Consider the following 14235-nt stretch of genomic DNA (forward strand, 5'->3'; position numbering starts at 1 on the left):
TAGATAGACTGGTTCAGAACGGGTGTTCTCTTCGGGAGGGAAACTTCATAGGATTTTGTCCCGAGACAAACACGGGTTCCGTCACAAACGCCATAGCAGCCACGGAACAGTCTGGCATCGAAACGGTAACAATATTTCAATACGTGAGCATTATATGTAAACCTTCATGTACCCGTAAGAGTCAAGTTGACTTGGTGGGTTCGGTTTTTTGTTGTTTAGTCCGGTTGCTGTGTGAACGCGCGTTCGTAACAAGGGAAGTGTGGTCTTTGTGCGGCACCGTCATGGATGCCTTTCCTACGAGACGGCTGCACTTAAAGTCACAGTTAGGGAAAAACAACAACACTAGTGACCGGAACGATATACACGTGAATAGCAGAATATCCTCACTATCGTTCACATTTAAATGGCCAGACCAAACACATAACTCCATGTTATCTAGCCATCTTGCATAGTTTGGGCTGTAGCCGCGGAATAATTGCTAGCTAGCTACATTAGCAAGCTAATGTTACCAAGAAAGCTGAAATTTGCTAGCATTTAGCAGTAACATTTTGTTAGTCCTGTTGCTCTCCTTAACCCTTATTGCCAGTGATCTGTTATTGCTAGTTTTGTGTTAAAGTTATCTGTATATGACATGTGCAATTATGTATAGCAATGTGTATTTTTTTGTAGTTATAAAATTTATAATGTTAGCCTAACATTAGCTATCTCTCTCGTTTTACGTTCCCGTTAGCGGAGTTACCGGTGCACTTGATGTTTATAATGCTAGCTAGCTACTGTCAGCTAACGATGGCCAAAAGTTTCCTTTTTTCGAACTACTGTCTTACTTTGCCATACAGACGTACCACTCTGCAGTGACGCTGTCAACTTTACATGATATAACGTTACCTGATGTTGACCATGCAGTGAGTTGCTTCTCGTTAACAAAGTATATTACTTACGTTTATTTTCTCTCTCAGCTACAATGTCTGGCATTGCTCTGAGTCGACTTGCACAGGAACGTAAAGCATGGCGGAAAGACCATCCTTTTGTGAGTACAAACTTGTTTCTATTACATTACAAAATGTGATGCTAACTCGCATCTATACTGCAGTTGATAAGCACGTCTCCCCCTTTGCCACAACATTTGACAGACAGACCCGTGTAGATGTATGTATACTTATTATAGATATTTCGTATGTATACTTATTATTATTCGTATGTATAGTTATTATTATATATTTCGTGCTGAAAACCTCTTGTGCACGTCTGTAACGGACATGCACCCCTGGTTTAAAATGCCCATCACATTAGGAATTGGCAAGCAAATAACGCAGTATGTGTGTAATGTTAGGCCAAAGCTGAAATGTTGCCTGTCCTGTTTGATTGACTTGGGAGGCCCAGCAATCACGTACTCTACTCACCACGTAGCAGTCTTGGACATAAACAAATGACCAATCATACACACATTGCATCAGTGAGTCTATAAAAAAAGTCCTGGTATTTTCAGGGTTTTGTTGCTGTGCCAACGAAAAATCCAGATGGGACGATGAATTTGATGAATTGGGAATGCGCCATTCCAGGGAAGAAGGGGGTAAGTGTTTAAGACGAAATGCACACAAGTCTGTGTGCTTTTATTTGTTAAAAATACTTACTTGGCAGAGGGCTATTGTGTGATTTACTGCGATGGGACACCTTCTCCTTATAGACTCCATGGGAGGGAGGTCTTTTCAAGTTGCGGATGCTGTTCAAGGATGACTACCCCTCATCACCACCAAAGTGTAAGGAACTAGATGCACCAAAATACAGAGAATCACATCATGCTCATATCACTGTTGTGCTCTGAGAACTTGGACAAATAATTTAAATAACGATTTTGCTTGTAGGTAAGTTTGAGCCGCCTCTGTTTCATCCGAATGTATATCCCTCTGGAACGGTATGTCTCTCCATCCTGGAGGAGGATAAAGACTGGAGGCCGGCGATCACCATCAAACAGGTAGATGGAAAACGAATATGCACACTGACTGGAGCAGTGCTGTTGTCAAACACGCCTCTCAAATTTCATACTGACTACTTGTTGCTTTCAATCTGACAGATTCTGTTGGGAATTCAGGAGCTTCTAAACGAGCCCAACATCCAAGACCCAGCTCAGGCTGAGGCCTACACCATATACTGGTGAGACCGTATTTACAGTATTACTTTTAGACTCTTGTAGTACTTGTATACTCTTTTCAGACCATGGTTTAATATTTGCATTACTTTTGGTAACACTACTTGGATAGTCCATCCACAGAAACTTAACAGATTAAGATTCACGTATGTAAAAGTGTTCTTGAACAAATACTGAACATTATCTTAACCAAATCCAACCCCTAACCATAGCCATATAGTTAGTTAAGGTAGTTAACTGTCAACATTCTATTGATAATCTGAGCATCTGTATATAGTGACATATCACCATATCTGTGTATTGGTCCATTCTCACAGTAAAATCTTAATGCTGCGGACCATCATTAATGTAAAACTTCTTTGCAAGATGCAAGACTTTATATTTTGCTTTAGTTGAGGTCTCCTAGAGTTTCTTTTTCTCTTTTTTTCTCTTTTTATTATAACCAGATGTCCAACTGAATATTTGGTACATGAGGTTATATGGACGAAGCACACATATCAAGTGTGAAGGCAATTAACAGAAGGGAGGATATAGGCCTAACTGTTCTCTAAAGCCTGAGGTGACAATTGACCTTTAGGATGGTGAATTATTAAGAAATGTTTTTCCTCCAATATATATTAGACTTTTACAATCTTCCATGTTCTTGGAAATTATGAGCTGTCTTGTCTCATTAAAATGGTAGGGATCTTGCCCCTCAGTTGGGCATTTGCACAGCCTTGCTCTTTCTTAAACTCTGCTTATGGTTGCCATTAAGTGTTTACTCAACACTAGTCTTGCAAGCCAAGACTTTTGATTACCTGCATGAAATCTTGTCTGCGTTGCATGTTAGGCTGGCTCAGTGCCATCTACTTTGACAGGAAGGTGTCTATAGACCAAAATGCAGAATGACTGGCAAACAGACATTAGTTTAACAGTCAATTCTGAAATAGATCATAAACTTCATAAACTTGATGGGATGGGATCAGACCTTTTCTAATAAGACACGATCATTAGTTGAGCTAGAGCAGGGGTATTCAATTAATCTTCAGCGAGGTCCAGTTACGGAAAATGTCCTCAAGCAAAGGTCCGGAGGATCATAATGTTTAACGTGCGTGTTTAGGCTATGTACATATATATGTATGTGAATTATTAGAATGGATGGATGGAGCCTAGTTGTAGATAGATAGATAGATAGATAGATAGATAGATACTTTATTGATCCCCAAGGGAAAATTCAAGAAATAGAAGATTGTAGGCCTAGGCCTAATGTAATGTGAAATAAAATAAGTAGCCTAAAAGGCAACATTCGAAATGAGGAGAAATAAGGCAAGAGAAGAGTAGCCTAATTGGGGAGAAAAACTGAGTAGCCTTGGTTATTTTTAAGATCTTAACGTGAACTTAAAATACATTTTGAGCTGACACAAGGACGGATATTCCACAGCTGGTTCCTTGAACCCATTAATCAGCAAGTTTAATTTCATTTTTTTAGTTTTTTTTATGTTGACGCGAAATCCTGGAAACCCAGGAATATCACGTTGTTGGGCAGTGAATGCATGTAGGCTTAACTAGATTGTGGTGGATCAATCTTGCCTTCTTAAATCGTAAAATATTCTGTGGTCTCAGTTCACTGTTGAATGGGCCTAGCCTACCCTATGCTTGCTCAAAATATATGCTTTGTCTAGTAGAGGTGCTTAAAATTGGCGCTTAAAATCGCCTGTCTCAGAATATAGGCCTATAGAAGAGGTCCAGGGCAATTCCGCGCAAAACTGTCACATCCATTTAGTTGGCGTTACAGACGTGACAGTTTTGCGTGGTATTGCCCCTGTATCGTTATATAAAGCTCTGTTCTCGCTGTCTAGCTTTCTCCTCTTTGAGCAATCGATGATTTGAAAATAACTTACTTATCGTTAACTTAGATATCCATCTGATTGTTTCTCGTCCCGTCTCCTCTCCTCGCTCGTTTCAGGCTATCAGTCTCTTCTCCATAGTAGGCTAGGCTAATTTACTCACTGACTCGACTTTATCAGAATTCACAGATTTCACTGGCTGAGTAGCAGCAAGCGAAATGATGGTTCCTGAAGCTCCTGAAGTAAATGCTGTTATCCTAACCAACGAAACATTTAGAGCAGCTTTGAAATCTTACGTGAAAATCTAAATTAGGCTATTATGGTCTGGGTCCGGATAGGATCACGTCACGGTCCGGACTCGGACCGCGGTCCGCCATTTGGTGATGGCTGAGCTAGAGCATCATACATACAGCAGCTGTCATGATGGTCAGGTTGACCAGTTTGTATTTCAGCTTGTCTGGAGTATTTTGACATGTTTGACTTATGGAACACTTACAGACTTACAATATGACGGAAAGGGCACAAAGTTGGCGAACAACCCGCATGCTCTTCACGATTTTACAGTGGGACAGGCCCATGCTTAGGTCTGGGCATCGTTCAAAATTTTTCAATACGGTGCCATTTTCGATGCCGGTTCCTAAACTTTACTTTTTCCGATACCATATGTTTGTAAATCAATTTTCACAACAAAAATACATTCTCCTATAGAGTTGAAACAACGTAAGATAAAAGTACACACTTTTTATCTGTAAAATATTGAAAATAAACAATATAAGAGATTATTGCTGTATAGGCCTACTTAACATCTGCAGTATTAAAGTGAAGATATGTAGCCTAACAGATTAGTGCAACATTTTGTGCAAGTGCAAACTGCTTTGCACATAATTGGCATTTCGCTTTGTTAGCATCCATCTTGATGAAGTGGAGCCACGCTTTGATTTCTTTGCCATTTATTACACTATGTGAAAAAACAACCAGACAACACACCCCTTTGTATACAATGTGTCCATGCGTTATCTTTTGGTAAGCATGCTAGCACCACAGATGGCATACGTTTCAATTTCTGAAGTAATCTTCTGTGACCTGTGTAATGTTAAGTGATGCAACCAATCACCAGCCCCTTTAGATCTCTTCACACAAGTGTTTATTGGCTAACAGACGCTAAGATTTATTTCTTTGAGTATCGGAATTTGGCATCGAAATATAATACATTTTTCGATATACGATCGGATCAGAGCATTTCGGTCGGTGCCCAGCCCAACCTATGCCCTCACAAACTTTGCTAGAACATTTGCTAGAATGGTATTGAGCCAAAACTTGTCGACATACACTTGCCAAAGTCTGCTGACTTGAGCAGACAATCATGGTATTGGGCAATTACAAATTGGGCTAAACCAGGGGTGGGCAAACTGCGGCCCGCGGGCCGGATCCGGCCCGCCAAGCACTTTCATCCGGCCCGCCGAGCATTTCATTTGGTTATCAGGCTGCTCGCTATTTTTCTCCTGCGATAGAGACTACGTTGGTTAGCTTTACTGCAAACTGCTTTTCACTCTCCTTAGAGAACGTTTACAATGTCAATGTCAAAACATGTTAAATAGAGATAACATCATGTTAAACTAAGTTAACTCTTAGTTATCTCCTTCGCAGCAGATCTAACGTGAACATTATGCGATCCATTTAATTGGGAACGCGTCTGCACTCACGAGAGGGAGAGAGAGCCGCAGGTTCCAGCTGGCTTGTCATTGTTGTGGCCCTTGAGCCAAAAAGTTTGCCCACCCCTGGGCTAAACTATGTATTCATAGTCGAACCCCAGCTTTGCTAAGTAGATGAATGCCAGTCATCCAGAAATCCAGGAAAGAGGAACAGATTGAGGACTGTAGCATTGTCTTTTGGGCAGTCTATAGTGGGGACTCACTTCATGTCAGGTCAAGTCGTGTGGGCTCCTCATGGATAGCAGGGCAAGAAATAAATCGGTTCCCATCAACCTCGGTCACATTGTACTTCATGCAAATCTGAAGTAAATCCTTTAGTGATTCGTTTTTTTTTTCTGACTTTGAATTTAGTATTCAGATGGTCAAATTCACATCAAAGTTACATTATGCAAGATTTTCACCTTAATATAACCTTTACGAAGCCAATTTGATGTAATGGGTGAATCGTTCACCTAGCATAGCTATACAGCATAGATGTAGCGAGTCGCTACCGAGAAAACCAGCCATTCAACTTCAAGCACGGCGCCCCGACAAATCTCGCGAGAATCGTGAAACATTACCTTGTCAGTAGATATAACTCTTTGTTTTTGCCTGCTGTTAATCCTTCACCTCCACAACAAAAGCATCGTCATTGTGTACAGGGGGGATAAGTCACGAGAAGTTTGCTATTTACAACAGCAGAGTAAAATATAAATATATCACGACTAGGAGCTCTACAGTCACCAGAAAATACCTAAACCTGCCTAGTGTACCTAGGTAGTTCTGTAGTTTGATGGAAACCCAGCTTGTCACACACGATCTTAAGGACCCTAGGTTCTCCAAAATTATGATAATTATTTCGATACAGTATAATGTCTAAGTATATGGAAAGAAGCCATGGCAAAAAAATAATATAAATATAAAAAAAAAATATGAAGTAATAGTAAGTAATAGACTACAGGCACGCCTGCAGGAATGAATGCTATGGTACGCCCCCCTCCCCCCCCCTTTTTGTTTGTGCATTAGTCACTTAAAAAGTAACCTAGTACAACATTCACATGCAATATACAACAACGCCTAATAACGACCTAGTTTACTGTGTTTACGTGTGCGCTTTAACATCAAACATTATTCAGTACAATCCAGATGTAACGCTAACGTTTTGACAAGCATACCAATTTTGCCTACCTTGTTCATCTGAAATAACTCCTAACTTGCTGCCTCCATCCTTTCGTTGGTTACAAAACAACATTTTATATCCATGATAGCCTTGAAGTCTTGAGTTAGTGAATTAGCTTAACATTGTGTGCTGATAACAGGCAACCATAGATGGTAAAAGAATGCAACAAGTAGCCTAGCCCACAACTTCTGTAATTGCTGCGTGTGTTCGTTGTTATTCTCTTTCCTGCTCAAACAAAAGGTGCGTGCATTAAGTTGATTTTGATAACGTTACAAACTTAGCCTACTTTACAGAAAATTGTAATTAGTCTATTGTCGAGCATTTAATGAGATACTGCGCAGTTGTGAAGCAGTTGGGAAATTATGGTGGGCCAACTTGGTGTGAATACACACATAGGGGAAATTGTTGAGTTGCCTGATGGTACTCACAGTGCGTAAGGCCGTACACCTGCAGGCACGCCTGATAGATTAGACCAATAGGTCTGAATGAGGGAACTTTAAATTTTATTTTTTTTTTTTTTTTTTTTTACAAATACAGCTTTTATGAAAAATAAAAAATCAATGAAGAGTATCTGTACTAATAAAATGTGATATCTTATGTTGATCAGTGGAGCCAGATATAAATTGCCGTGCAACATGTATCAGGTTTTTGCCTTGGGAAATTGGGCATTTTTTGGGAACGAATAGCGCTTATGTTTGTAATTTGTAACTCAAAACCAGAATTTAAACATTTAGTTAATCAATTTATCCAAAGAAAACAAGAGTGCTCCCATCAATTTGTATATTCTGGGAGTCTGTATGTCTGGCCTGCCAAGGTGGGTGTACAACACCAGTTCATATTCCACAGATGCCAATGCATTCATAAACGCCCTACATCAATCTAATTATTATTTTTTTGTCTTGTCTACAGCCAGAACAGAGTGGAGTATGAGAAGAGAGTCCGAGCACAAGCCAAAAAATTCTCTCCATCGTAGGTGTGATGCAGGGGGACGCGTTAATACAGACGGAGGGCGCGTGCATTGGCACGCCCCTCTCTCTCTTTCTCGCTCTCTCTTGCCGTCCCCGACTCGACTCCCCACCCCACTTTTTCCCCCGCCCCTTTCTTTCTGAGCACATGTGTTCTATACACACCTGGACTTCAGACTTAAAAATTTGAACACGCTCTGTGCCATCCAACTGCATCTTAAAACCCCCACCCCCAACCCACAAAACGCCCAACCCAGCCCTGCCCAGGCCTCCCCCCCTCCATTCAACCTGTCTTGCTATCTAGCTTTCGTTCATTCTTTTATTCCTCGCCTCCCTCATCTTTGTCAGCAGTGTCATGTCAGAACTGAAACTCCCAGAAAACCCAGCGGCGACATGGCTTCACCCCCCCGGTGCTTTTCGCCTTGGCCAAACCTAGCCAGACACTTCTGTATGTTGCAGTTGACCTCATGTGACTATGTTTTGAGTTTGACTCTTAAACGTGTGAATGTGCGAGTGAAAGTGTTAAAAGTAAGTGTGTGCATGAATTTTTATTTTTTTCCCCCCTTTTTAGTTTTATTTTTTTTCCTCTGTGTACGCACATGTGTTTTTTTTTGTACGTCAGGTTTTTTTTCTCCTTTCTTTTATTATTGCTTTCCTTGGTGGGAAAGGGCACCATTGCCTTCATCCCTCCTCCCCAACTCCTTTAAAAAAAAAAAAAAGAAAAAAAAAAGAATCAGAAGTACATACATATTTGCCCCTCACAGGACCTGCCGAAGACAGATGCGTACACTCCTGTCTTTTCAGCCTGTGTTCTTGTCCCCTTGTTTTTGTGTTTGTTTGTTGTTGACTTTGTTTTAAATGATGGGAACATTAGGCCATGCACTCTATCTGTTCAAGTGCTTAGTCAAAATAAAGCTCTTTCTACAAAAGTATACCGGAGTCTGAGTGCAGTTCTTTGGACACGTGTTTTGCATTGAGCACTTGTGTCATTAAGCAATGAGTTTATTCATGTAATGTGCGACCTCTCCACCAGAAGAAATTGGATGGTAGAAGCAAAATAATGTTCAGATTTTTGTTTATGTGCTCTACAATAGTATCTGCTTCCTATGTAGTGCATTCTTATAACAAGTTGTAATAACTTCTTAACATTGCCACATTTTTTGAGTAGAGCCTATTTGATATATATCATTTTTAGTTGTGTTTTTGAAATTGTGTATCCCCCACATTCCCAGGGGAGGGGCATGTTATTTTTATACAATTTATTTTTATTTATTAACGTATACATTTATTAATGTTTTTAACATTATATTAATTAGTAATTACTATAATATACTTTATTATCCATTAATATTTTAATTTGGGTGCACTGAATTACAATTGGCGTGAATCTCAGTGTTCTGCCCAAGACACAATAATGATGTTCAAATTTGCTTTCTTTGCTGAAGGATAAAAATGCATTAGATGTCAAATGTCTGTGTGTGTATGTGCTGGTGGAGGGAGAGGCAAGAGGCAATTGGTTATTTCTTGTGAGTGATCGAGGGTCAGTTTGACTGCATGGTCCTCACTGCAGTGCAATCTGTCCATCTCTGTTGCCATGGAGTTAGAGAGCTCACAGCCAGCATTGCCTGTGAAGCTCTCGGGCTGGTCCTTGTTGCCATTGGTAACCACCAGTTGTGCATTTGGGTTGATAATGGACTATGTTTTGTGACATCATGGTGACTATCTGGAAAGGCTCATGTAATGGAATGCCAACTATGCACAGATGTTCCTATTCACAAAGACACAAACAAAATTATCATTCCTACAGAAAATGGACAACCAACAGGAATATGGGTTCAGAAGATATGGCAACAATGAGGTAATGCAAAGGTGAAATCTCACAGGAGAGTCTGCACCCAGTGATGTACTGTAGTCGACAGGGTGTGGGATCACAGCATGTTCGCTCTACGTGACAGTGACATGTGTATGTGTTGTATAAAAGCTATCTTCAATTGATATTGTGATGCAGAGTAAACTGCATACACACTTAAACAAGTTCATGACGTGTGTACGTGGGGGCTGACCTGGCCAGTATAGGACTGATTAACAACAGCACAAGAAACAGGAAAATGCAGATCACCAATCAGCAAAAATATATCCTGGTGTACAGAAATCAAACACATGTACACTGTACTTCAGGAGTTTACCTAAAATAGACAGGATTTTGTGCAATGGAAATTAAGTCAGCTGTAACTTTTTTTGATACAGCTTAATTTTAACCTATGATTGGGTGCTCGCCAGTGTAGAACAGGTGCCTATTGGCTCCGCACTCCTTTATAGTAGATCTGATTGGGCTGTGATCGCACTGTTGCCAAGTACTCTGAGCCAGAAGAGAAGATAGACATGGCCACTGAAAGCTCTCTGTTTGGTGTGAAGATTTCTGTCAGTCTCAAAGAAACAGATATCCATAAATAATAACGTAAATGCATTCCCCATCCCATCAAAATGTAAAAGTAAGACAATTTTATCCTTACTGGCATTAGATCCTGTGCAACATCAGATCCAATCTATATTGCATCTCAATCAATCCTGTATGTGGCAGACTGATGATGTATCTAAATATGGTCTTGGTTTGGCTCAGTTGGTTACTGTGGCCCTGTTTTGACACCAGGCGGAGCTGATACTGAAGGAGAGGGACGTGTACATACGAGACAATGCTCTGTCGCTCATACCCACACAGCCAGCTAAACAACGGCTTCCTCCCCTACCAACTGCATGGAGAGGTTCTCGGGAGGGATGGGTTTTAACTGGAAGAAAGAACAAGCCGCAAGTCAGACTGTGCCATTTAATCTCACTCAGTCTGCATCTATTGGTGTGAATTATGTGTCAAGATAAGTGTGCACACATTGAGCGTAACGCCTGGATGTTAGTGTTTAGTGGGTGAGCACTGGTGAGTAGAGTGCATGTATGGGTTATTTCTATCTATTTGCTTCCTTGGTCAGTGCTTTGGCTGCAGCACCACAGAGCTGTTGTTGCCATGGAGACTGGTGAAGAGTGAGATCTGGCATCGGTCTCCTTCACTAAATGAGAAACCACCAGGCACATACATATACAGTGTGCTCACCCCCAGGTCTCTACTCCCCTTGCCTGCTCACACGTAAAATTATTATTTCATGCATATAAATAATCACAAATTATTATTTTATTTTATTATTTATTTATTTTATTTAAGTGAGCCAAAATAATGATCAGAAAATGGCACTGCCATTGTCCTTGCAGTGTTGATAGAGGATATTTGACTTAAATATATATGAGTGCGCGTGTGCACGTGCATGTATGTGTGTGCCCATGTACAAATGCTTTATATAGTCCTCGTCCCACATAAACATAAATGGGAAATTCAAGAAAACTCAAAGCTTTGCTTAGTCAATGTGACTGACAAGTCGACTCAGTGAAAAGGTCTTTGTGCTGCATGAAATCAAATCAAAATATCTATCAAAAGAGACAACTGAACAGCACAGAACATACTGTGCACTGAATAGATTGCAGACATGCAACATGCCACACTAACATCTGGCCATGATTCCAGAGGTTAGAAGCAAACCTAGGTAAGATAACACAGAGGAAGCTGTAAACCTGATAGCAGAACAGCCCAGGGGATTTCTATTATCAGCTTCTATTAGGAGGTTTACCTATTTAGATTACACCCCCGATGTCAAATAATGTGCACATGTAAAAATGGAATGAATATATGACCAAAAAAATAACATTATGCATGTAAAAGACCTATACGGTATACTGCATACAAATGAATTAAACTGTCTGATTTGAGCCCATATTTTATTTGGACAAAGTACAGTACCTTAGCTTTAATGATCGCTGTAATATGGTGACACCCACGTTCACAAGCACAAAGCATCACTTTTGTGTGTGAACTCTTGCGTGCAGACTGTCTCACAAACATGCACACCTTCTCTGGGTGTTTTTATGTATCACTCTGGGTGTGAATATGGTGGGTATTTTTCCACAGTCTTAGTGTGGAGCCCTGTGGTCACATCTCTCACTTGCAGCAGAGTGATGTGAGTGTTGTTTTTATTTAGTTTTTATGTAGTTGTAGTTGTTGTTGTGTGGGTGTGTGCGCAAATAATAAAGCAAAATTGTGTGTCTTGTTTATAGTTCACAATCTTGTATTATGTGTGATGGGAAAGAGTGATTTAACTCATGATGATTTAAAAAGGTTAGTTGGAGTCTACTATATCAAAAGGGAGGCCCAACTGAAGAGGGCCCTTTGACTTCAGAACCCATTAATTGTTTGAACCTTCCTGCAGGAAATTTGTTATTTGTATTGTTATTGAATTATAAAGTTCTTATGTGCTTAACAAATTCTCAATATTCATATATGAATTAGGAGATAGGAGGAGCACACTGATGTTGCATTAGATGTATTCTAAAGAATCATAATCAGCGCACATCTTACTTGGCCCTCACATTTTACTTACAGGCTAGAAATCAGCCATAAAGACATTTTTGGTGGTATACTGTTTGATAGTGACCCACAGTGATAATCAACTCTGAAAGACTTATTTTTGTCCTTTACCACTTTACCACTGCATAATATTGCTTTGTGTTCTACAATCGGGCCATTTTGCTGCATTCAAGTGAGTTCATCTGAAGCTTAACTGGAAAAAAAAATCCTGTTCCTGATTAGGCTAGTTATCAGTTTATTATGCAGTCAATGTGACCGACAAAAAAATATGTTTCGGATAGAGAAATGCAAAGGTAAAGATGATGATTTTGTATGTTTCAAAATTAAGTATAAAGTACACATTGAGATTTGTGTAGCCTATTTGTATATCAGTATATTTGTATGTTTACTTTCCTGGTGTGTATTGGTTATTTTTATTTTATTTATTTATTTTTAAACTAAGCCTAAAGAAGCATGTCTGTATGCTGGCCAATTAGTTTTTCTACAGTATAATGTGCTCATGTAGGCTATCTGAAGGGGGCATTATAGTTTGGGATAGGCCTGCCCTGGTCAGTTATGCACAAAGTTAGGCTACTACAAATAAATCCAGATCGTATCAATCAATAACGAAATTAACAATAACAGAAGAAAATACTGTAATGTCGTCATGCCTTTTCTACTCCTGTATTATGAAGTAACATTCCTCATAATAACTATGGTTTTCCGCCGGATGACATTTTATGTAACCCTGTGCCACGTCAAAAACACACAATCTTCAGACTATGCAGTGTTGTACGACTCTATCATCAAATATCCTTTTAATTTATTACGAGATCATATGTGTTGTCATGGCCATAAATGTGTGAATTGCATTAGTTTATATCATTTTTTTATCATCAAGAATAGACCTACTTGCAGCACGGAACCTTTAGCGTAAAAAGGTTCTTTGCGGGAGTAAAATAACGTGTGCACAACCAGGAACTCACTGTAAACATTGGGGAATATTTGCTGATATTCGCGTCTTATATTTTATTCACCCTGGATTAACGCTGGAGGAAGCTGTTGCCTTACTTGAACTGTATTTAGTTATTATGATCATCTCCTTCTCTTGGGCACTGTATTTCTTGTTCGTGTCCAAGCCAGTGATGGGGAAAATTTATTGAATAAACGCTTCCTGACTGACGTCTCTGGTAATGTCAACCAGCCACCAGCTAAGCTGGTTTGGCAGTGTCTAATAATAATTTATACCCTTTTAAACGGTTATTACATTTAACACATACAGACTAACCTTGTTTGTTTTATGAGCGCTTGTCTGAGGATTAGGTTACGTTATGGTTAAGGTATTGCACCTTGTGTGATATATTTCAGGTAACGCGATTGTTGATGATGTGTCATGTCTCTTATGGAACTGACATCAGCCATTACCTGTAGGTGAACATTAGTTTGACCGCAGAAGTTGAGAGATTGAGCTTAAAAAGAGCAAGGCACGCGAGCAAATGCATTATCAGGGATTTGCTTACTGAGTTTTTTGTGATTATTATTGTTCGACTCGTAGTGTCATTAGGCAAAATGGATTTCTCCAAGTTCCTGGCGGATGACTTCGACGTGAAGGACTGGGTGAATGGGGCTTTCAAAGTGGCCCAGAAGGATGCCCCAGGAAAGGCAGACGCACATGCCGCTACACTGGTGATGAAACTGCAGCTCTTCATCCAAGAAGTGAACAATTCCATCGAAGGTGGGGTAATGCAGTCAGAAAGCATGGTTTATGCTGACTAAACTCAGAGAGCATGATGATTGCATTGTTCCCTCACTTTCCCCATCTCACTGTTTGTGTATAATGCATCTGTGTGCCTAGTTGTGTGATGCCTGCATATTGTTTATTTATGTAGAAAGTAGTATTCAGGCTGTCCAGAACATGCCACGTGTGTTACGTGATGTGGAGGCTCTGAAACAGGAGGCTTCATTTTTGAAGGAGCAGATGGT

General features: G+C 40.0%; 2 protein-coding genes across 3 annotated transcripts in view; both read left to right on the forward strand.

Moving 5' to 3' along the window:
• On the forward strand, positions 1–8740 carry ube2ib (ubiquitin-conjugating enzyme E2Ib). Of its 2 annotated transcripts, none has more exons than XM_076298156.1 (7): positions 1–125; positions 957–1027; positions 1487–1570; positions 1685–1757; positions 1863–1972; positions 2072–2151; positions 7753–8740. In XM_076298156.1, exons 2-7 carry the CDS (start codon positions 962–964, stop codon positions 7814–7816), a joined length of 477 nt encoding a protein of 158 aa, XP_076154271.1. In that variant the 5' UTR covers positions 1–125; positions 957–961; the 3' UTR covers positions 7817–8740. The 2 variants fall into 2 exon arrangements, with proteins under 2 accessions (XP_076154271.1, XP_076154272.1); XM_076298157.1 differs by having other exon boundaries at positions 17–143.
• Positions 8741–13232: 4492 nt separating this feature from the next.
• The window catches only part of cog7 (component of oligomeric golgi complex 7), an 11170-nt gene continuing 10167 nt past the window's right edge, over positions 13233–14235 (forward strand). Inside the window, exons 1-3 of the mRNA XM_076298158.1 lie at positions 13233–13442; positions 13808–13987; positions 14142–14235. The exon at positions 14142–14235 is cut by the window's right edge and continues 55 nt beyond it. Of these exons, the coding sequence (XP_076154273.1) occupies positions 13822–13987; positions 14142–14235 (260 nt within the window). The 5' untranslated portion in view covers positions 13233–13442; positions 13808–13821. The remainder of the gene's footprint in view (positions 13443–13807; positions 13988–14141) is intronic.

Source organism: Alosa pseudoharengus, unplaced genomic scaffold (genome assembly GCF_046254945.1).
Source record: "Alosa pseudoharengus isolate Yale_2024_CS ecotype anadromous, Long Island Sound unplaced genomic scaffold, YU_APseudo_1.1 YU_APseudo_1.1_scf_21, whole genome shotgun sequence".
NCBI classification, from domain to species: domain Eukaryota; kingdom Metazoa; phylum Chordata; class Actinopteri; order Clupeiformes; family Clupeidae; genus Alosa; species Alosa pseudoharengus.

Excerpts from the sequence above, each read along its gene's own strand:
- ube2ib (XM_076298156.1), top strand. The coding sequence starts at position 962 with ATGTCTGGCATTGCTCTGAGTCGACTTGCACAGGAACGTAAAGCATGG. Across the intron at positions 1,571-1,684 it reads CCATTCCAGGGAAGAAGGGG|ACTCCATGGGAGGGAGGTCT; the intron begins GTAAGTGTTTAA and ends TTCTCCTTATAG. Across the intron at positions 1,758-1,862 it reads CCCCTCATCACCACCAAAGT|GTAAGTTTGAGCCGCCTCTG; the intron begins GTAAGGAACTAG and ends TTTTGCTTGTAG.